This window comes from Mytilus galloprovincialis, chromosome 2 (assembly GCF_965363235.1).
Source record: "Mytilus galloprovincialis chromosome 2, xbMytGall1.hap1.1, whole genome shotgun sequence".
NCBI classification, from domain to species: domain Eukaryota; kingdom Metazoa; phylum Mollusca; class Bivalvia; order Mytilida; family Mytilidae; genus Mytilus; species Mytilus galloprovincialis.
The window spans coordinates 21,889,729-21,914,297 of record NC_134839.1 but is presented as its reverse complement, the minus strand read 5'-3'; the positions used below and the strand labels follow the sequence as shown (position 1 = coordinate 21,914,297).

The 24,569-nt window shown below is 32.2% G+C and overlaps 2 protein-coding genes and 1 long non-coding RNA gene across 5 annotated transcripts in view; 2 read left to right on the top strand and 1 right to left on the bottom strand.

Annotated features, from left to right (window-relative positions):
• Positions 1 to 7,848, bottom strand: part of LOC143063122 (tyramine beta-hydroxylase-like) — a 39,971-nt gene extending 32,123 nt beyond the window's left edge. The window contains exons 1-5 of one of the 2 annotated variants that reach the window (XM_076235087.1): positions 7,713 to 7,848; positions 6,342 to 6,599; positions 4,521 to 4,653; positions 4,135 to 4,233; positions 3,049 to 3,228 (exon numbers count right to left, since the gene is read on the bottom strand). In XM_076235087.1, the coding sequence (XP_076091202.1) occupies positions 3,049 to 3,228; positions 4,135 to 4,233; positions 4,521 to 4,653; positions 6,342 to 6,563 (634 nt within the window). In that variant the 5' untranslated portion in view covers positions 6,564 to 6,599; positions 7,713 to 7,848. The remainder of the gene's footprint in view (positions 1 to 3,048; positions 3,229 to 4,134; positions 4,234 to 4,520; positions 4,654 to 6,341; positions 6,600 to 7,712) is intronic. The other variant, XM_076235088.1, reaches the window with a different exon arrangement.
• A 1,775-nt stretch (positions 7,849 to 9,623) lies between these two features.
• LOC143063121 (uncharacterized) lies at positions 9,624 to 16,330 on the top strand. 2 transcript variants are annotated; one of them, XR_012974944.1, is made up of 3 exons: positions 9,624 to 9,646; positions 14,386 to 14,613; positions 15,626 to 16,330. It is a non-coding gene; the product is annotated as an uncharacterized LOC143063121 (long non-coding RNA). The 2 variants fall into 2 exon arrangements; XR_012974943.1 differs by lacking the exon at positions 9,624 to 9,646 and adding an exon at positions 13,552 to 13,705.
• A 1,816-nt stretch (positions 16,331 to 18,146) lies between these two features.
• LOC143062164 (uncharacterized) lies at positions 18,147 to 24,354 on the top strand. The gene is made up of 4 exons (XM_076233964.1): positions 18,147 to 18,277; positions 21,923 to 21,949; positions 22,443 to 22,475; positions 24,023 to 24,354. The coding sequence occupies exons 1-4, from the start codon at positions 18,238 to 18,240 to the stop codon at positions 24,337 to 24,339; spliced, it is 417 nt and encodes a 138-aa protein (XP_076090079.1). The 5' UTR covers positions 18,147 to 18,237; the 3' UTR covers positions 24,340 to 24,354.
• Positions 24,355 to 24,569: the final 215 nt, after the last annotated feature.

Sequence of the window (24,569 nt, the reverse complement as noted above, 5' to 3'; positions counted from 1 at the left end):
AATAGATTGGATTTGAGTAGACATTCATATTTTCCCAAAAAAACTTTCTTGTGATATTCTTCCGCATGTGTTAACACAATTTTTCTGTACGTGTGCATTTTTTAATGCATATAAATATTTGTAACGACATTATATTTTCGTATTATAAATTTCTGTTCTTATGAGTATTCATTGAAGAAGTGAATTTATAACAAGCGATGAGAAATGTTATTTTGCACTCGATGATATCCGCGTATTTATACGATCGGTTACCAGTCAAAAACGAAAGTCAAATCTCTCACGGTCATCGCGATGTAAAAATTAAAATCCAAGCTATGTTTTGTGGCGTTCTGCGAAGATAAAAAAAAAATCTACTTTACACCGCAGATTGATTGGTTGATATTTTTCTAGAATGAGTGTCTGTAAATTAATACCTTGGAGCTAGCTGCTACATGTTTGTGTGCCATCCATCATATATGTCGGACAACTACTCTCTCACTCTCTCTCTTTCGTTCTTTCTCAAATTATGGTAAAAGAAAAGTTTCAATTTCAATATACTAGTTTCATCACATGCCTATGTACCAGGCAATTCTGTTGGAGATTCGAGAAAATAATTTTCATTCTGCCACACTACTTCTAAATGTAATAACCTTATTTTTCAAACACATATTGTTAGGTAGATGACTAGGAATTGTTCTACTCGCAGCAGATAAAAAAGGATCGTTAGCTATACTGAAATGTTTAAATGACTCGATGCGACAAAAAAAATGATTGCACGTTTTACTGAAATGTTCACGACTAAGGTGTACTTTTTCTCATAAATTTTTTGTGAGAATTTTCATTCATGTGTATAGCTTCGAATCTTTTAATGGCAACGATAGGAATTACAGATACTATCTGGCTTAGGAGGATAATTAAGAAGATCTCACTTTTGATCGCATTTTCTTTTTCAATGTATCTTGCTTTTATAAAGTGGGAGTGTCGTTATTAGTAAGTTATCTCTTTGTTATACCTCCGGGGCCTTGTCTTTGTTTATGAAATATCCGAGTTAAATATTTCGACATCTTATATGCATGTCAGAATTAATGCAGATCTGTATTTTAATGCATATTAAACGAGAACTTTATTTTATATAGATCAGACCATATCAAGAAATTATGTTATGCCAAATATGCAAGAAAATTCGTATACAGTTTAACGTTATTATAACGCGAACGTCAAATTACGGTTACGGGGACATTTCATTGGACATCTTAGATCGTTTCGGATTTTCTAACTGCAACTCAAACAAAAGTACATATCATTTCATTTTAAAGGAAATTAAATGTATTTTCCATTCATATCAGTTAACAGGTGTTAAAAAATTGAGATATAGTAGAATTTCGTTTGATAAAAAGCCTCTGAATTATTCTTTGTGTTATTTGGTCCATCGGGACATTTTATTGGACACGGGAAAAATGACGATGTTTTTAAAATAAGACCGCAGTTACTTAATGATGACTTCAGATAGCTTCTTCGGGACATGTATAATTTTTCTGATATTATTAAAATCCATTTTCGTCCGTTATATCTTATGAAAGTGAAGACAGAAAAAAAAATTACGGGTTGAACAGCTAATTGGGACATTTTTTCTCTTTTTTATTTAAACTCTTTTAACGATCTTCCTTCTCTTAAAGTTTAAAACGTCTATTTCTTCATTTTAAGTTAAATGAATACAAAACAATTGCAAAATTTTTAACCATTCTACTTACTAATGAATCCGCACTGGGATTTTAAAGACTCACATAAAACAAAATTGTAACAGCGGGACACCCTTGAAATGACGTTATAGGCATCGAAATGAGCAAAGTTTTTCTTTAAAAAATAGACAAAGCACAAAATCATCTATGTTATTGATTTCTGTGGTTTATTTCCTTTCGAATGATATGCATATTATGGATATTTATTGTATAGGATAAGAGCTTGAATTTGAATAACCCGCCTTCTAACCCATATTTCCAAAGTGACACCAATATCGTGCGCAACGTCTATGCGTATGTTGACATAACTCGTTAATCATATATCATTAAGACCTATGGTCTTGTGGTTAGACGTTCTTGGTTTATGACCTTGAAATTGAGCTCAAGGTCACATTTAATTTGACGTTCTAGATTTTGACCTATGTCTTTACCTCATATGTATACATGATAAAGCAATGGAAATTTTTGCAAGCCATTTGACATTAGAAAAGAGAACCGGAATTGACCTTGTGTAAACCGGAAGTATCTATTTTTACACTTGTTTAATATGAAAATATATAGAACCATATAATTTTGAAATCAGTGTCAAGTATTCATTCAAATAATACCGGAAGTATCATTTTCAAACCAGTATCACAAATTATCTCCCTTACTAAAGAAAAATTGTATAGAAACCATACATTTTTGGAATCAGTGTACAATTAGCTATCTTTTGATGCTGGAAATTATATTTCAAACCAAATTTGAATATTTTCATATCAAAATAGATCTTTACAGGTGGAACTGACGACCTTTAACAATTTTTAATTGTTATCGATGTTCATTATTAATTATTAACTGTATGTTTGATTGTAATTTCAACGCTGGCAGATAGTTTTGGAAACATTAAGGGGAAGAGTGATACTTCTAGTCACTGGTTTCCTTTTCAATTTAACAGCTTTTCTGCGTTGATTCTTGAACACTCTTATTTCTAAGAAAGATCTACATTGTTTGAACTTTGGCGGGTAGTTGTCTCATTAACAGTCATACCATATCTTCTTGTGTTAATATCATAATGTACATATAACGCAAAATTAAAGTTATTTTACCTGTAACTTCACACTCAAACAACAACAATTTAATCCATCAGTTTCTAAGTAAAGAAATGCCTGTACCAATTCAGGAATATAACAGTTGTTTTCCATTTCTTTGATGATGTTTAAACTTTTGATTTTAATATTTGATAAGGGACTTTCCGTGTTGAATTTCCCTTAGAGTTCGTTTTTTTGATATTTTACTATTTTTATAATTGTATCTTTACATCCAAACAACAACATAACAATTTTGTTACCTGTATCTTCACATCCAAACAACAACATATGATGCATTACATAAATATTGTCAATGTAAGGCACACTGGCAATCATGTGAAAGTCTCCATCACTTGGTAAATCAAACGTAGTGCACATGTAGTTAGTCTCTGTGTTTGGTACCTTGGTCTCGGGCATTCGAATCGTAATATTCATTACACCTGAAAAAGGAAAATAACTCAAAATAAAATTAAACTTAGCATTTGCGTTTTCTGTGAAGTTTGTTCTAATCATTAGTGCCATTGGGTTGCTGTTTCGTAGTCGTGTAGTCAGGCCACATCTGAGTCAGTGTTTATAATGCATATGATATCCTTTGCATAAAGCAAAATATAGAACTCTTCGTGCATTAGAGGTTGGAGAGCATGTTTTAAAGAATTGACACACAAATGCCGGGTCTTGCTTGAAATATTAAACTGAAATAATCAGGAAAAAAAGGTTTTGAATTTTTAATTTTGAGCTTCATAGTTCTTGTGTAGAACTGATTTTTTACAAAAGTATTTGTCTGTTTAAATTTGTTAACTGACATAGTTCTGACAATATGTATATAATATATGAATCTCAACTCCTATATATTTTATAAATATCATTGGTAAAAAGAAAATACTTTGAGACCCTGTATATCTAATATGAGACTAGTGACTGGTTTCATTTTATAACACAGTGAGTAGCAGGGTTACGTCAATTTAAAAAAAAAACAACATAATGTTGAGTAAAAAAATCATTTACATATTGTTACAAGAACCTCTAATTTAGGATGGAATTGTGAAACTAATTTCAAAGCAATTTTATTATCGATCAGCGCAAAAATAAAAGGTACAAGGAGCGCACAGAAAGAAAAACACAAAAATTAGTTAAATAGGCAAACTCAAAACAATGATACCGGTATCAGAGACATAAAAAAAACAAGAACATAGGAAAAATTATAAACAAATACAGATCAGCACACTCATCTCTATGATATTCATATAATTGAGAATCATAACACGACTTAAGACTTAAATTAACACCGTTACTATGAATGATAGCAACTTGTAGAATCAAGACAACTATGGTAAGATAATACTGACTTGTCTCATGAATGGCTGCACATTTTAGTTCGTCTATATCACAGTCAACCCATGCATTTTGTTTCTTGCATTCCTCACTTTCCCAAGGATCACAAACACCTGTTTTAAACACAATGCATTTGGTTTTTAGTCAATATTTTCAATTTTATCAATTAATTCTCCTTTGTCTCCATATACTTAGAAGTTAAAATTATGTAAACTTTGAACAATGAATTTCAAAATGGCAGGATTTATGCTTTAATAATAAATTTTAATGAACATAAGATTATTCTTATATCGAATGTTGCAAAAATACATTGTAAATGAATTTGAAATTCGTTTGCCGAAAGATTATATGCACAATTTTTCAAATACTTTTATATAATTCTGTTTTAGAGAGCACCAACCTGGATGTGTTATATTATTTTGTCTTTGTGGAATTGTCTCTCGTGTCCAAAAACAATCAGGGTCACCAAGTTCTTCTCCATTGCTCCTTCCATCTTTGTCAGAATCAAGCTGGCATAAAGATTTATTCCACCTCTGGAATTAGATTCATTTAATAAATAATAAAAAGTGGAATGATTGTCAATGATAGGAAAACCCACCAAGTACCAAAGAACGTGAAAATGAACAACTTCAGGTCTCCATTTGACCTTCAAAAGTTAGAAACACACACTGAATGGTAAGCTATAAAAGATTTGTAGGCACTTTTGACAAGATCACTTTATGTTTACTGTTATGAATTTAAAAATAGATATGATTAATAACATTTGTAAATAGAATGTCAAATATACCTGCATATGATATCTGGGAATTGATCAGGATATCGTAATTTATATTTTCCCCAATATAGATTTGTTGGTAATTGTGTTGTTTAAAATTGTACATCAAATTAAAAGAGTTATACATAGTATCAGCTGTTATGTATACCTAAATTAGAATATAAGTTAGCGACACAATTTTCTTTTAACAATTTTGTAAGGATGGAGCCAACGATTTCTAAGATAAAACTTTCCTTATCATGGTTTTGGGGTTTATATGACTGTGAGAAGTAATTAATGTGATGACCATTTTTTATGGCTACGGCAATTTGAAAGTTTACTACCTTTTTTTTTAGGATTTTCCTATTTTTAATTATTTTTTACTAATTTTTGGGCTTGTATTAGGGAAAGAAAATTAATCTATTGTTTATACTTACACTAAATATGAAGTGGACCAATCTGAATAAATTTAACTTGAATGTTTTCAAAAATGTGTTGCTTTTTCGTGTCAAATTGACCATGTATGTTGTCAATTTTGCATTTGGGATTTTGCTCTTTTATTATGAACAAAAATAATATCTTTTTTGTGATAACTGATTTATAAAAACACATATAAGAATTTTGAAATGAATGCAATTGATATTGGATGTAGATCTTTCTGGTAGAATGATCTCTTTATATTCCTCAACCGTTTTCTCAACATTTTGGCTAATGACACTGACCGGCTTGGTTAAAAACACTACTAAAAAACTACTTATTGTATAACCCTACAGAAGGTTTAGTAGGATAAATGGTCCGAGACCACAATTGTCGTCCCTAGATTTTCGTTGTTCACGAATATAGTCCCTAGTGTTAACAGTGGGTTACTTGCCAATAATTTTTATACCTCTTCCAAATTTATTTCTCCATGTTTAATGCCTCAAATTGTAAGTAGGGGGGTGAAATTACACTGTAAAAAAATTTGGGTCCAGAATTTTACAGAAAAGTAGTGATTTGGTCCAGCTGAAAAAGGTTAAAAATTAGCACTTCGGAAGCTGTCAAAAGATTTCAAGACACCCTAAACACAAAATTGTCCATATTTTGAGTTAGAGGCGATGAAGTTTTCTATAATTTTGATATAATTTGTCCCAAAAGTAGTACAACACACTGTAAAAATTTCATTGAGAAAGCGCAGGTGGGAATTTTTTAATTTTCATTTATGTTCTAAAAGAAATGCACTACGAATTAATTGTGTTCTCGGACCAAATAACATATTTTAAAAAGTTTCCGGAGCTCCTTGTTATATATTACGCCTCTCTTTTAAAACGTGTAATGGTGTTAATTATTACAGATAACCTCTTAAAGCTTCCGTACATGTCACCTCTGTTTTAAAGGATGTTCCGTTTTATAAATAACATTATAAAGAATATCAAATATGATAAGATGGCCGGAAAGAAGATTATTTAATAATCAATAATCTACACCAACCTTTCCAAGTCGAAGAAAATCCTTTCCGAAATCGTTCAGTGGCCCCTCGCCTCTGTCTGCTCTATGACCAACACCATGCCATATATAATTTGGTTTACATGGATGTGGTAACCTATCTCCATTAGGAATCACATCTTGGAACTTTGGAAAGCCTACTGCTACATTGATCACAGTAGTAAGGCCACACAACTTAATGACGAACCAATAATCATAACCAAACATTATGTGTAGCAAATACTTGTTCCTATGAAAAGAATACTGCAAAGCAAATTATTGAAAGTACTTCAGTACAAATGAAAACAAATTTAAGATTGGAATTTTTTTTTTTAAATTATACAAAACGGAAATTTATCCATTTCAAGGATTCATATTTTACAATTTAAGTTACACACGTGAGGGTAAATGGTAATGACGAAACACTCAACAATACGAACGATAAGAAAGCGCAATTTGAACCATTGTGGGTATAGCTAGTTCTCCCTGAGTTGAATCAGAACTAGCGAAGAACACAACATTCTTAAGATGTAGAAAAAAACCATCAAATACATTCAAATAGAAAAATATCGTAATATTAAATAAATAAACACCAACTAGACAATACAAGAAGCAATGACTATGGATGGACAAGACAGAAAAAGAACAACAAAGACATGCATAATTAACTGGGACATTAAGTCCAAGTTCTAGCCAATCCATCTGGTCAGACGTGCAAGATCAGCTGTTGATCATTCGCTTGAGAACATATCTTTTTCATTTAAGTTATGAATACACTGCGTATTTGTCTATGACCACTGACCACTGAAGTTAATTCAACTTCGTAGAGTAAACCAGTTGCTTACTGTTGACCAACGTCTGCATACATGTTCGATCTGAAGACGTCCATAGACCCTGTATCAATAGAGTTGGATATCAAGTAGGACCCGATTTCATTTTCATAATTTGTGATGTTTTCGTGTTGCTCGGACATTAGTTTCTATGTTATGTTTTTGTAGCTGTTGTTAGTTTTTTTTGTCATGTTTTTGTCATGTTTTTGTCAGTGTTTGTCTCCGACTTGTGAATTTTGATTGTGTCATCGGATTCTTCGAATCTAATTTTTCTATCCCAGGAGTTTGTTTCTGACCAGGCTTCCATATATTAACGACTAAAGTGACGTCTCATTCTGTCGTTTTTCCCAACATGGTAATGCCATAATATTATTATCCTCGTCACCATCATGAAAACTCACAAAGCGCTTAAACTACAAACTACAAATAACTTGGTGCCCCTGGAAGAGTTATCATTTTATATAAGAGTAACAGTATGGTATCGAGTACGTAAAATTGACGACGTTGATACATCAAATATAAAACATTCATAATAATAAAAACTTACCTAATCAATACGTTGTACATGATGCACTGAAGTTATATATAGTGGCGGTTTACACTTCATAACGCCGAGGGACTTTCCATACTAAGATAGTATAGAAAATCCGGTCTGATAACACGACAACCGGAAATTGATCAATTCAATTTTTCTGAGACGACTTAATAAAATGTGTCCATCCATAAAAAAAATTATCCTCATAATTATGCTCATAATAAGTTTCTTACATTTTACAACTTTTAAACTTTAGTATCTTTTCTTGTTACTACGTGTAACACATTAGGCTTTATGTGACAAATCATTGTCACTATTTAATGTTAATAAAATAATGTATGTATTATTTTCACATTCATGTTATATTTTTTTTTAATAGGGTTCCTAAATTTGGTATTTTGTTATCACTGTATGTAAATGAATACATTTGTGTAGGAAATTGTACAATGACACGGGAGAGGGGATATAAATGTAAACACAAATCTACTGCTGAAAAAGGTCGTTTTTCATGTCAACTATATACCAATGGTTTTCAATTGAGATGTAAAGTGCAATGGGTAAAAAAAAATCGTTTTTCGATTATATGTCTAACTTTTCAGTTGAAGAAGAATGAAAGTCATTGGTTAAGGTGTTGAACAGTCAACTAGAACAATGTTCGCATAATTATGATAATACTTGTGAACCTTCTTGTAATATGCTTATGATTTAACAAGCTTATTTTAAGGTTTCTAACGACTGAAGATAGAGAAAAGGAGTAGGTCCAGTAAGACCCCTTTTCGGCCCCAAAGTATAGCAGTTTTACAAAATTGTTAAAATGTAAACTTTTGTAAAACCTGTTGGTGACCTTCTGCTGTTGTCTTTTCTATGGGTCGGGTTGTTGTCTCTTTGACACATTCCCCATTTCCATTCTCAATTTTATTTTAGTTATTTATTAGAAAGTAGAATGTTTCTGTTAGATACATATGGGCTGTTTTTGACAAAACAATGCACAAATATCGGGTACTAGCATCATTAAGTCATGCTAAATTACTGAAATCTTCACAATTTTAGCATTTTAGTCAAATTTTATACGGTTACCATGTCTTGATATTGAAATGTAAGTTGTATTTGATGATAATACATAACTTATATAAAGGTTGAGGATGAACACAAATGCGGCCACTTTCAATTTTGACAAAAACCATCTGAAAAGTGACATTGTTTGGCATATTTGATAGATTTTTCATATTTAAGCTGGAATCGGGGCGTTTTTAATGACTGAATCAGTTAAAATCTTTCACATAAACTAATTGAATCAACTGAAATAGACACTCAAGTGTTTAAAAAGTGTTCAAAATCTTTCGTCAGATGAACCTGAAATTTGAGGCCAAAATCGGCCTTACCGGACCTACTCCTTTTATCACTCACTTCCATAAAAGAAGTTCAATGTTCAAAAGGTGATGTATACCTCATTATAAAATTTCCTTTAAAATTTATCAACATCCAAAGAAAAAAATGTCGAACGGGAAATCAAAATGTATGCTATTTTATCCTTTTAAATCAAATAAAGATGTATGGAATTGCATACATATGAATGTGATAACCGAGAAATATGCGAATGGGTTATTATACTTTGCCGTGGAATTGAAAGTAAACATGGTTCTTGATTTCAAAAAGACCTCAATATATCTATAGCGGGTGTTTTTGACAGCCCAGCCACACGTCTGTACCCAAACTTTTTTTGTTAGGACCCCCCGTGTAAAATGTTTATCTGCAAAAAATAGAAGTGTGATTCGTCTTTGTTTTCCATACTGATGATGTTATCCAATTAACAATTTAGACCTGTATTCATTAACACGTCAAATGTCAATAAGAGTGATACAAACCATTCACGCTCTCAATGTTAAATTTTAAAGGTATAATTTGAAGAAAAAATACGCTTAATTTTGAAAAAAGATTAACAGCGAGTGAGTATAGAAGAGTTTGTGTAATATTTTTTTTTCAGTTGAATTCTTTAATAATTTTTGTTTTCTTTGTATGCTTGGGTTCCATCTTTCTTCTTTTTTTCTCCTTGAAATGAACTCTAATTTATGGGAGAGAATTCAACCATTGATGTATTTCTTAATATTAGATATATGTACAAATCGTTAAATTTTTATATTACCGCAAGTTATGTAAAGCAATCTAGTTGAAAATTCAAATATTCTTAAGGCTGGAGGCGTCCCACGTTTTTTACCTTAGCGTAGAAATATATATATATATTATATAAAATATGGTTCAGTTCCCTTTTTTCACTGGTAGATTGACTATGTCGACATTTTAATTATTCAAAAAATATATTGTTCTTGAACGATGACTAATACTGGTAACTAGTAACCAATTCATAGAAAAATGATAACTAGTGCAGTGAGACAACTTTGTGCCCTTTATACTTGTCTTTTAAGGCATACATAATTTCTGAAGACAATGAAAATAATTTAATCATGATAAATATGTTCTTGAAGTCGTTTTTGCTGTAAGGGATGTATAAATACCCTACTGCGTTCACTCTTTGTCTTTGTTAGATGTTTTTAGACTTTTTATCGATCTGATGAGAAAAGGACTTTTTAACTGATTTTTATAGTTTGTATTTATGTTGTACTGTTACATCGCTGTCCCAGTTTGATGGGAGGGTTGGTACCTGCAAACATTATAAACGTGTCTGTCCCAGTTTGATGGGAGGGTTGGTACCTGCAAACATTATAAACGTGTCTGTCCCAGTTTGATGGGAGGGTTGGTACCTGTAAACATTATTAACGTGTCTATCCAAGTTTGATGGGAGGGTTGGTACCTGCAAACATTATTAACGTGTCTGTCCCGGTTTGATGGGAGGGTTGGTACCTGCAAACATTATTAACGTGTCTGTCCCAGTTTGATGGGAGGGTTGGTACCTGCAAACATTATTAACGTGTCTGTCCCAGTTTAATGGGAGGGTTGGTACCTGCAAACATTATTAACGTGTCTGTCCCGGTTTGATGGGAGGGTTGGTACCTGCAAACATTATTAACGTGTCTGTCCCAGTTTGATGGGAGGGTTGGTACCTGTAAACATTATTAACGTGTCTGTCCCAGTTTAATGTGAGGGTTGGTACCTGCAAACATTATTAACGTATCTGTCCCAGTTTGATGGGAGGGTTGGTACCTGCAAACATTATTAACGTGTCTGTCCCGGTTTGATGGGAGGGTTGGTACCTGCAAACATTATTAACGTGTCTGTCCCGGTTTGATGGGAGGGTTGGTACCTGCAAACATTATTAACGTGTCTGTCCCAGTTTGATGGGAGGGTTGGTACCTGCAAACATTATTAACGTGTCTGTCCCAGTTTGATGGGAGGGTTGGTACCTGCAAACATTATTAACGTGTCTGTCCCAGTTTGATGGGAGGATTGGTACCTGCAAACATTATTAACGTGTCTGTCCCAGTTTGATGGGAGGGTTGGTACCTGCAAACATTATTAACGTGTCTGTCCCAGTTTGATGGGAGGGTTGGTACCTGCAAACATTATTAACGTGTCTGTCCCAGTTTGATGGGAGGGTTGGTACCTGCAAACATTATTAACGTATCTGTCCCAGTTTGATGGGAGGGTTGGTACCTGTAAACATTATTAACGTATCTATCCCAAATTGATGGGAGGTTTGGCACCTGCAAACATTATTAACGTATCTGTCCCAGTTTGATGGGAGGGTTGGTACCTGTAAACATTATTAACGTATCTGTCCCAAGTCAGGAGCCTGTCGTTCAGTGATTGTCGTTGTTTTTTTTGTGACATATCTGTTTTCGTCAATTTTTTTGTTATAAATTGGGCCATCAGTTTTTTAAAATGAAATGTTTCATATTTTTCATGTCGGAGCCTTTTATAGCCGACAGTACGGTATATATTTTTCTCATTGCTGAAGGATGTGCGGTATAGAATTGCTAACATCCCCTTCATTTGAATTTTGGATGATAATTGTCCCATGGCAACCATACTAAGTATCGTTATTTTCATAAAGTGTTTAAAGAAATAACTAATGGAAATTTGAGATATATGTCAATTAGACAGCAACCCAACTATAACCAACACAACAAATAGCCAAGGAATTAAGTAGGTTTTACAAACCAGCCTAAACATTAGATGGGATTCGATTAACATAATTTAGGCAATAGTTACTTCAGTTGTGTTGCCTTTTTCGACGTCTTAGTTCACAAATTCCTTCATAAATTAGCCAAATTCAACCTTTTATACAGATCACTAGATTTACGAAAAGGTTGTTTTCTGAACAATTCTAATTACTTTTAGCTTTGCCTGATTCATCACTATGATCTTGTATGAATCTTTTATTAGGATTGGTTGTACTGGATGTTTCAATTTTGTAAATCAAATAAGAAAATCGACAATGTATCCCTAAAAAATGGCGACCAAGGGAACTCAAACAAATAGTCAAATTGAAACATATCTTTAGAAATTCCTGGCCCTTTTAACATGTTTAAACTATGTCGCGCTAAAATTCCCATGTCTTAAGCAAATACGAATACGTAACTTCTGGATTTGGCACCAAAATTCTCAAAAAAGTAAAGAAAACTAAGATAAAAAATGTCAAACATGTTCATCACTGAAGATATTCCTTGCATGGGAAAGACATAGAAATTCTTGAACATGTGATGTGATTTATTGAATTCTTCGGGATTTAAAAACCTTTCCTCTTTTTTTTTTTTATAAAACCTTGAATAACAAATAGTATTGCACATAAACGGACACGCCATAAAAATATGTATAGGAAAAGCTCTTAACTGTTTACTAATGGCTTAAAATAATAAGCAATTACAATCAATACATTTATACCATTTTTCAAAATAACTACATTTTTGGCTTTCTCAACCTAACATATAAAAAGTATATTTATGTTTACACGCCCTCTATATTTATCGGATATCACCTGTCTGTTGGCACGGTGTCCTTTTAGATTGCACACTCTGATACATCTATAATCAGATATCTATATACTGTTTACACTCCCGGTATAAATAGGACCAAACACGATCAACACTGTAACATGTGCCAAATGTAAATGGTGCAAGTCATCCAGGTAATTAAGTGTAAAATGCTCTCTTTCGAAATCTGCAACTACCTTGATGAATTGCACCATTTACGTTGGTATATAAAACTCAGTAGCATTTTGCATTGTCTAGATACTAGTATTTTGACCTCAGATATGGGGAATTTCCAATTACAAAATTCGTCTGGTCCCCAAATCGTTTCGTTCTTCTTGCTCATATAACGTATGAATGATTAAAATTGAAATGGGAGTAGGTTTACATAAGTATAATGAAGATCTGTATTTGATTGGGTTTTAGCTGTTGTCTTGTGATTATATGTTAGTTGATATCATAGTCATTGGAGAAGTTTGAAGAGTGGGTCAATCTGTTACTTTTTTTATCCTACCAAAATCGTGACTTTTTTCCTATGACATTTTTACTGCTAAGCTATTGGACCGCCTAATGTAGCTCGTTTCATTTTTTATGTGTAAGTTTTCTATACTACCCACACACTTATATAAAGGATAATTAAAGGTAAAGGAGTTTCACCTGAAAACGAAAGACAGACAGACAAACAGACAGAGATGTACTAATAGATTTAATTAACCAAGTGACTTAATTATTCTAATATAGTACATTGTCAACAAGGACTAACACGTTATTCTTAATCACGTCGTTTTGGCACTTAATCATGAATGATCTATTTTTATTAAATATTTCATCAGTGACGATCTTTCCCGAATGAGTATGCATATTTACAGTAAACATTTAATATGATTAAGTCCTAAGATAATTTGTATCTTATTAAGGAAATCTTTAACAACTTGGTGCTTTATTTCAACATTTTATAGATAAAATCTTTAATTGTTCCACTTCATTATTTATATGAAGACTAGGACCATCACAATATAATTACTAATTTAGTGAAGAAGTGTGAACTATTATATTCAAATTGTCTCTCAACAGAAGTCGGTAAGTTGTTATAAAAATTCAATATTTCATTAAATTCTCACTCACTACTTGAGGAATCTGCGTATTTTGGAAATCAATTACAAGAGAAATAAATTCAAAACTTTAAAATAGAAACTCGATTATATTTTAGATTCACTCTTGTAAGGACATAATATCAAGCACTTCTTAACTATACATTTTTTTTTCTTCAAACTAAGCTGTAATTGAAATATGAAAAAAAAATTGTAAAATTCATTCATCGTTTGCCCATCTGGTTTTTTTAATATGTTTTGCCAGTAAACCCTTTTTAGATTATGACCAAAACCGACCATATGATATTTAATTAAACGATACTAAATTCTTCATAGTTTGATACTTACACATATACATCGGAACTATTTTGTTTTAAATATCGGTTCATTTTCAATTTTATGTACTTCTTTCCAGTATGCTCTTTTTAATTGGCCCGATTATAGTTGGTGTATACCCAATTTATATTGCAAAAAATCCGCTCAAACCGGTGCTTTATGGGCCGTCTTAAACTGTCAGTGTCAGAGGTGAGAGTTGTTTTGCTACGTGTAACTCTTTACTTGTGATATGCATTTTGTGTCATGAGGTGATGACCAAAATTCTTTGTTTTTCATTTTTTAAATTAATCTTTATCCGCAAACTCAACTCTATATATTCTTATAAATTTGTAGATTTTAGCATACAAGTTAAGTAATATTTTTGTAATGGCGACAACTGCAATGCAAAGACCAGCAACTGTGTCCTTTGGAGGTGATATTGTCCTTGACCGACGACGAGGTTCAAGGTCATATAGTATCCAGCACGATAGGCGAGATTCATACGATCAGCTAAGAAGACAGTCAATCAAATACCAGTTCCCCAATCCAATACTTGAAGCAGAAATAAAAGATTCTGATTTGGTATGTTTAAATCTAATAATATCTAATATAAAATTGAGAATGGAAATGGGGAATGTGTCAAAGAAACAACAACCCGACCATAGAAAAAACAACAGCAGAAGGTCACTAACAGGTCTTCAATGTAGCGAGACATTCCCGCACCCGGAGGCGTCCTTCAGCTAATATACATGTTCCTGGTTTTAATTAAGTATTCATCATGAAAAATAGTTATCAAAGGTACCAGGATTATATAATTTAATACGCCAGACGCGCGTTTCGTCTACACAAGACTCACCAGCGACGCTCAGATAAAAAAAGTTATCAAACAAGTACAAAGTTGAAGAGCACTGAGGACCTAAAATTCCAAAAAGTTAATAATACGAATACGGCCAAGGTAATCAATGCCTGGGATAAGAAAATCCTTAGTTAAAAAGTATCATTCATTTATAGCATTTTACTGCAATTTAATCTGAGTTTAATTCTGATAAAACAACATTGAATGTTTCACCAGGTCCACTAATCATCACTGAAAAGTTTTATTTACGGCAGTTACCAATATCTAGTTTGTTATTTAATTTTCAAGACTGAAATAAATCATAATTAATTCAGGATAAATGGTAAAAATCATAAATGCATTTTATGAATGTACATCGCCTTTTATCTTTTTAATATTTTGCGTTATTTTTTCATCTATTTTCAGTTTCATGTAAAGAACAATATTTAACAAAAAGTTATACAATGATAAAAAAAATATAACCAGGAGAAAGGATGATAGAATTCTCATACGAACTCTTTAGTGATATTTGACTCAAATAGGAAAGATATATAGAGACAAAATGCTGGTATTTTTCATAGATTTTCACTACCCCGAGTACCATCCAAAGAATGCACTGTGAGAATTACTCTATACTATATGTATTGACCGGTTGCCTTATAATATAAGCATCAATATAGTTTTTTAGGGGATCCCGATACTAGTACTATTATAATTCAATCATTCTTACATATTTTGAATTATCTTATTATTTTTCAGCCGGAAGTAAACGAAGACGACATACGGAAACACGTTTTTGGTAAACCTCTGAGTGAAATGACATTTATTGGTCTGGATACATCAGTTCGTAGACCAACTGTTTCAAGTGCTCGTCATTCCGTCATATGGGCACGTGACCGGAAATTGTACGAAGAACGAAATAAATTTGACGTGGAGGAATTTAGAAATCAGCCTTACATGAAACATGAGTACCCGTCACTTCGAAAACATTATCCTGGAACATGGAAATTAGCAACAAGAGACGAAATCGACGAAACAACTGATAGGTTATCGCACACACCTGCTCCAACTGCTGCAAGCTTACATTTACACAAATATCATTCCTACCTGTATAGAAAGCTCCATGAATCGGACCATATTCCAAATTCTAGCTACCGAAGGCGACCAAAGACTTCTGTGTTTTGAATCTAATGATGCAATGCGTACATTGTTATATTTTGCAATCGAAACATCGTACCAAATAAGTTTGCATCTATATTTCATTCTTTGAATTATGAATTCATTGACGTATGGCAGAACATACAAAGATCTGATTTATTATACAGTATTTAAGAAATAAGAATCGCGCAATCATGTCCTAAAAGGACAAGAAACACACCACACTATATACATTATAAATTTGTTATGTTGTGTTTACTATGTTTTGTTTTGAATGGACTACTAAAATAAAGCATTTCATCCTTAGAGGTTATAAATAATGAAATTTGCAAATAACAATATTTTGTCACAGAAGGCTTTTCTTTCGAATTCTAAGCACTTAATATTCTACCATTTTGAAAGTCGAAGGGCCTTTCTTTACTGGTTCAGTTATGAGGAACTTTTATGGGTTGATATATACGGGTGCCGAATGGGACTCTTGTGATTTTGTTCTCGAAATTAAATTTTTTACGGACAAAAGTGAGTTTTGTTCAACAAAAATGAGTTTTGTTCAACAAAAATGAGTTTTGTTCAACAAAAATGAGTTCAGTTTAACAAAATTTGTAGCAGATACTACAAATTTAAAATTTTGTCATACAAAATTATGTTTCAGTGAACGAAAGTTACTTTTGTCATGACAAAATTCATTTTTGTCACACAGACTTTACTTTTGTTACCTAATTTGAAAATTGGGCGACAAAAGTCAATTTTGTATGCAAATTAGTTTAGTTTGGATTCTGTGAACTTATTAGCATACTAAACTGATATTTTGTCACAAAATTCAATTTTGTGTTTATTTTGTGTGGACAAAATTGAGTTTTGTTAAACAAAAGTGAAAATTTAGAACAAAAGTCAATGTTGTGCCACAAAAGTCAATGTTGTGTCACAAAATTGAATTTTGTGTACACAAAAAAAACCCACAAAATTCAATTTTGTGTTTATTTTTGTGTTGACAAAATTGACTTTTGTGACACAAAATTGAATTTTGTAATGATAAAATTGACTTTTGTGACACAAAATTCATTTTTGTGATGGCAAAATTCAATTTTGTGTTTATTTTTGTGTAGACAAAATTGAGTTTTGTGAAGTCAATTTTGTATGCAAATAAGTTTATATTTGCATACCTATTTGTCATGACAAAAATGAATTTTGTTATCACAAAATTGAAGTTTTCATAAAACAAGTCTGTTTCACATAGTTTTGTAAGACAAAAATAATTTTGTTGACAGAATTGAATTTTGTACAAAACCACACGAGTCCCATTCGGCGCCCCGTAATATCGGCCTCAATTGAAATTAAGTTTTCTCAGACGATTATCCATGTCATGTATCTGACGGATATTAGTTATTTCATTTGAAGGATATTAGTTATTTCATTGGCAATCGTACTACAAAATTTATTTTTATAAGTTGAGATATCATTAGAATGCGCTTCCTTGTTTTTAGAATTACGTTAGAGATCTTCTGAAGATGTAATAAATTGTTTCTGTGCTGCTCAAAAGAAGCACATCTTATTATTCCTGTGTTAAGAATAAATCCATATCAACTGTTCAAAAAAAAAAAATTACACAAAAAAGGAAGCAATTCACCTAATGAAGCATCAAACTTGCAGATGTAATTTCTATCCACATTTTTTACCAAACTCATTGTATAAATACAAGGCAAATCTACTCAGTTCAAATATCAAATAATGAGTACGTACAATTCAAGGGAATACGAAATCTAGCAAACCGTATCTTTCTTTGGTTATTCTAAGTGAACAATGGGGGCTAACTGCTGGCAATTCCAAATAAGCCCCTTCCCCAGTCGGAGATGGTTTTTGGGTTATTGTTTTATCTATTGTATTTGTAGATGTTTTATCCATTGTTGTTTATCGTTTCGATCGTCATATTTGTCGTTTTCGTCATGCTTCTATGTTTTATAGTTACGTCTTATTTTCTTCATCATGTGAATTTAAGATAATCTGTTTGGTACCCTTTGTTTTCCTTTTACAAACATGATTTTGCTCGAATTGTTCGAATTTAGTCCTAAAGCGGGAAAGACTCATGTTAAATGTTAACTTTGATTGTTTTGATTTTATCTGATCCCTTATCTTGGTATTTCGTCGTCATACAAGTAACCATATTATCTGTATGTGTGTAGAATTTAGATAGAACCTTGACAAATAAGAATACTATGGAGATACTGATGAAACTGTGTATTCTATGGTTTATAGGTTTGTTAGTTTTTATTTTTAACAAACACAAATGAATACAACAATATTAATAAAAAAAAAAGAAAGCCAGCTCTGCACAATGACATTGCTATACCACAGGCTACTTATGGCGTTTTAAAAACACTAAGTTCATAGGGTAGTGCAGATTTATATCTAGTCAAGGAAAATAGGTTGATAATAGTTAGTTAGAATTTGAGTTGGAATAGCTTTAGCAACTGAGAGTAACGACAGTCATTTGATAGTTATACTTTGTATCCTTTTCAGAGTCGTTTTTTTTATGTGTACAGTACCGTTCTGATGAGTCAAACCCTTTCCTGTTGATTTGCACAGTTTTTTTTCTAAAACAAACTGTGCTTTTCGACCAAAGTTTCATTGATTTTAAGGACAATTTTATATTTTCTACCTATCCACATTCTTTATGTGTACATGTACGTCTAAAGCAAAATCAGGAACGGAGTTGAAAAATATTGAAAACAAAATCTCCAAAAAGTTGTGCCAAATACGGACAAGTTCATTAGTACCTTAGGGTAGAACATATGAATTGTTTAGCATTGCAACAGTTCATACCCCATAGTTTAAAAACAATAACTTTACAAAACTGAAATTTAATGTTATGTCAACACATATGCTAACTACTCGGCACTTTATGCCTTCGGAGTAGTAACGTCCAACAGAAGTGACATCGACCTAGCTGTTGTAAAATGTCATTATAGATACTCAGACTTATAATCTTGATACACCAGACGAGAGTTTCGTTTACATAAAAGTTAAATTGAATACGAAATACCAAAACATCACCCGATGACGTGTAGTTTTTTAATTTGTTTGTCCTTTGTTGAATAATAGTGTTTTTGCCAATTTGGCAATACGACATCTACTTATTCTATATTTAAGGTTCATCAGAAGGAATTGAAAAATATGGCCGTGTTTACACCTCCAAAATTACTGAGTACAGACAAACTGGTACATCCAGGAAAGTTTTAAGGCATGGCAAGAACTAGATATATAAAAGTTATATGAAGTCTACGTTTCAGAAAATTAAAAACTTACATGGATGTTGATATTCATTTTTTTCCAGTCTGCAGAAGATAGCAAAATAAACAAACACCCGAGTTTCATTTGATACGGTCCACTCAGTTACACAGTTTAAACCTGTTAAATCACCTATTGTTTACAGGTGTCTATTGTCCATCTATTGTCCATTTAAATCAATACTACTCACAACATTGATTATATGAGGAGAGCTTCTCAATCGTTTTCACTACTTAGTTAATTTTTGCACCTTCTGGAGGAACGAAAAAAAATGGATAGCAAAATCTAGAAAAGTTTATAATTTTCTGAAACATAAAATGCATTTAAAATTTATATATCTAGTTCCTGCCATCCCTTAAAACTGTTGCAGGTATATAGGTTAGTCTGTACTCAGAGTAAAATTTGGGGTGTAAATACGGCCATTTTAGCCAAAAGGTTATGATGAACCTTAACAATACATAGGAGTCCATACAGTCGGAAACCAGGTTGAAATAGAACAAAAGAATCGAAGCTCTTTGTTAGAGAAGGCGATAAATGTTTACTGTATTGTTTACTATAGTGACCAAATTTTTAAAGGTTAATAGAAACAAACAAAATTGCAGTTTTCTTCTCAATTACGAGGTGTTTTATTTTAAAAACACCATTTGCATAAGTTTTCAATTTATCTAGTACATAGTTAAGCAGAACAATTAGATATCAAGTCGACGACATGGGTATCTTTCAAGTTGGATGAAGAAAATGCATAACCTCCGATTTTTATGAAAAAATTACCACGGACGGAAAACATATCAATCTATTAGTTCAGTAATTTTCGTGTCTGCCCTTCCATTATGTGACTGAAGAAAAAAATCGAAAAAATGGGTAACAAAAAGAGAAAATCGAATGCACCTTTTTATGTTAGGGCGTGTTTGAGTTGAGTATTTTGTCTTGATATCGTACAAAGTAAGAATATTTCATACATCGTCTCGCTTAAAATTCTATCATTTTTATATATTAAAGCTACAGGTTGACTTTATAACAGAAAAGAATCACATTACTAAAAGATGAAATATATGGGTCAAGTGAAATACCTATCTAATGAGTCACAAAAACAGAGAAGGTGTGTTCGAATAGCTATTTTTTTACTGAAAGTACTTGACGACAGTCTTTCAGTTGGATGATGAAAATGCATATCTTCGAAAAATTCTAATTTTTTGTGTGTGATTACTAGGGTTTATAGTCTTCATACACTAAAAAAATCTAGTCTGCCCTTCCACGAAATATTTAATTAGATTTTTTTAAATGTTTATGGATTTTCGAAAATTCCACCTGACAACCGATCAGACAATAGTTTTAAGTTGAATCAATGCAGACAAGATTATTAACTGATGCTCATTAGCTAGTTGATACATTTGTCTTTTAAAATACAACTAACATATAAGGATCGTAATGGTGCAATGTGGATAAATTTATCGGATTTCCAAGAGCAATATTGGTAGCGCGTCATCCCTACAATGGCTTCCATTTCTACGATTGTGAAAATGAACTGGCGTAATGGGGAGATAATTTTGACGAAGTAGACTCTTGACTGCATAAGAGTCTATACAATAAAAATACCAAGTTTTAGGTCGTCCTTTGTCTTAAAAAGTTTGGATAACACAAACAGAAACTTTTTAAAGAAAGCTGAAAGATGCCCAATGGATATTCAAACCCAAGCTGCAAACAAACTGAGAATGCCATGTCAAAACACAACATAAAAAAACAAACCCAAACATATGTGTACAAAACACAATATAAGTTGTGCAATCAAAAGCTTGCCATCAACACCAAATCCTAAAAAAAAACCCCAAAGAACATAAGAAACAATTCATGCTTTAGATAACAACTCCACACCTTCACATGGCCATGCACGGTTCAACTAAGAAGAATCAATCTTCCAACTTTTTGATGTTGACCAATAGACGAACAAAAGGACATACGATTTAAGAAAAGTACAGAAAAGCACTTTAAAATAATAATTAAAGTTCTGATTAAAAAACAAACAAATTAAGAAAAGAATACTAGTAGTATTAAATATTATACATTACCAAAGAAGGTAGATTGTTGGGGAGAGTAGCTTTGGATCTAGAGTTAGATGCTTCTTTAAAAAACTTAGCGTGAACTTGAGCCTGTAATTCAGTTGTTGTCGTTTGTTGATGTGCTACATATTAGTTTTTTTTATAATTTTTTTATACATAAATTAGGCAATTAGTTTTCTCGTTTAAATTGTTTTACATTTGTCATTTCGGGGCCTTCATAGCTGAATATGCGGTATGGACTTTGCTCATGGTTGAAAGCTGTACGTTGTCCTAAAGTTTCTCTGTCATTTTGTCTCTTGTGGAGAGTTGTCTCATTGGCAATTTTACCACATCTTCTTTTTTACATTTGTTGATCTGTATGGAACGCATCGGTTTTATTGCTTCTCAAGGATTTTTGATTTGTGTATTTTCGAGCGTGAAATGTAAAATATATTTTCTTGCACGGAATTGAGTATTGAACGTATATATACTTATAATTCTGTTAGTATCGCTGTTCCTTAAAGAAAAGTTTCTGTGAAAAGTACAGCATTCTCAAAGTTTCTCTTACCTTTTACAGGAATAGTGTTAACTATCAACATTTCAGGTAAGTGTTTGCTCCAGTTAATACCTTGATTTTGAACAGAGATGTAACTTGTTTCAAATTACCATGTTTTGGGAATTACAAGTCTTTGAAAATAGCAAGTATATATATAACGTATAAGTAGCATATACATGTAGGGTAGGTTTTCATGAGGCAACACACGATAATAAGAAAGATTACTTTATATTTCCCAGCAATCTCTTCTATATGAAATTCATCAAGTTTCAGTAAAGGTTTAAAATTGAAATATGAATATTTGTTAGTGATTATTAGTTTTATGTTATATACATGTAGCATGAGAAATATTAAACAATTTTTGGTTGAATTGATACTGAATTAGCACGCATTTGTAAATTTCCGAGTAAATTTGAAAAATAATCATTAAATTTGTAAAAGTGATGCGGTTTATAACTTATTTCTTCATTATTATAAACATTGTTGAATTACTGTATTGATACTGTTTTAATTTACAACTTATGCGTTTCCTCAATTGTAGAAAGCACAAAAACTTGTCACAGTCCAGCAACAAGTAAGTATAGCTGGAAATGTGAATTGAAAAAAAATCAGAAGCATTCACCGAATACAATAATTGAAATTGTGAATACCATATATACAGCATATGTTGCTACACATTTTCTTCACTATCCAACATCAGCATCTGGTCATTTTCCTAGACCCAACATGTCCCCTACAATGTAAGTTTATTTTAAAACAGCTTTGTCATCTTTTTGCTCGTGACCCGAACTTTTAATCACGTTTCAATTAATGTATGCATTGTAGAAAAGACACATTTTATTGACATGGCGCCAGAAAACGAGTTTAACCCCTCTACATTCTGTATGTGCCTGTCCCTTGTCAAGGGCCTGTAACTTGTTGGTTGTCGTATGTTTACGTCCATTGTTTTGTACATACATCGAGCCGTTGATTTTTAACGGTTTTAAGTGGCTCGTTAGTAAAGACCATACAACTGTACCTGTAGCTGCTTGTTCTATGAGATTCAGTGTCTAGTGGATAATTGTTTCATTGGCAGTTCTACCACATCTTCTTATTTTCTATATCATTTTCTATATCATAAAACTCTTTTCATGCTTTTTTCTAAATGTTAAGTCTATTTTCGAAATGAAACATTTTAAAACAAGAATGTGTCCATAGTACACGGATGCCCCACTCGCACTATAATTTTCCATGTTCAGTGGACCGTGAAATTGGGGTCAAAACTTTAATTTGGAATTAAAATTAGAAAGATCATATCATAGGGAACATGTGTACTAAGTTTCAAGTAGTTGTGACTCTAACTTCATCAAAAACTACCTTGACCAAAAACTTTAACCTGAACTTCGCACTTTCATTTTCTATGTTCAGTTGACCATGAAATTGGGGTTAAAACTATAATTTGGCATTAAAATTAGAAAGATCATATCATGGGGAACATGTGTACTAAGTTTCAAGTGGATTGGACTTCAACTTCATCAAAAACTACCTTGACCAAAAACTTTAACCTGAAGTCGGACGAACGAACGGACGAACGGACGAACGAATAGAGGCACAGACCAGAAAACATAATGCTCCTCTACTATCGTAGGTGGGGCATAATATGAAGGGAAATCAGATGTCAACTTATACTAGTATGTCATTTGGTCTCTGGTTGAGAGTCGTCTTATTGGCAACCATACCATAGATTCTTATTTTTATATTTACATCCGTCAAATAATGCAGCAATCAGATTTGAGTTTGATGATCGAAACCCAAAATATTCAATATTTTAGTTCAGTAATAATGCAACTTTAATATTCAAATCAAAATTATCTAAGTTTGTCCTGAATTGAGAAAGAAGTCCTCAATAACATTAAGAAAACGTGACTAGTGAATGCAAAATCTCTAACTTTTTTGTCAAATATTTTGACTTGTGAATTACCATGTTTATTATGGTTGCCATGTTGTGAAGCCTATTTACCGCAAATTTGTAAATCTGATTATCAAAAGTATCATGAAAAAGTATGAACTTTGTCCTCTTTCACAAGTAACATCCACCAAAAATCGCCAGCGTCTTTATTGCAATATGCTGCTTTATTTCAGTATCACTGTGTAAATCATCGTCTGATGATGTTGACAACAGTCATACCCACTGTTATGTAAAGAAAGTGTACACTGCGCATGGTTGGTTCATAGAAAGAGGTGGTACAAATGAATCTGTATGCATCACCAATGCTGGGATGAGCACCATTAACAATCCGGATTGTAGGGCGACAACAACCCCACCATGGACTACATGTTATGATTGCTGTCAACAAATCAACTGTGATACTGCTAGTGTGTATTGTAATGCTCAAAATGTTATTAATCCAAAATACATGCCCTTGTATATGAAAACAGGTAATCGATATTTTTTTTAGAAAAATTGGGGTTTTTTTTAAATTTCAACATAAATATTGACAATATAATTAGTTATATTTATTCTTTTATATTAAGTCACTCGACCATCCATTTTCCATGCAAATAACTTTTTGTCAGAACATTTGATATTTACAAGCAAAAAGTCATTCGAATATACTCATGCTCTATACTTCATGATCATTCTATATAAAAAGCGAATTCATATCGATATACTAGTATATATTCATAT

What these genes read in the sequence shown, in the direction of transcription:
- LOC143062164 (XM_076233964.1), top strand. Translation starts at nt 18,238, where the DNA reads ATGGAGATACTGATGAAACTGTGTATTCTATGGTTTATAG. An exon ending in GTGTATTCTATGGTTTATAG is followed by an intron (nt 18,278 to 21,922) that starts GTTTGTTAGTTT and finishes TACCTTTTACAG; the next exon opens with GAATAGTGTTAACTATCAAC. An exon ending in GTTAACTATCAACATTTCAG is followed by an intron (nt 21,950 to 22,442) that starts GTAAGTGTTTGC and finishes CCTCAATTGTAG; the next exon opens with AAAGCACAAAAACTTGTCAC.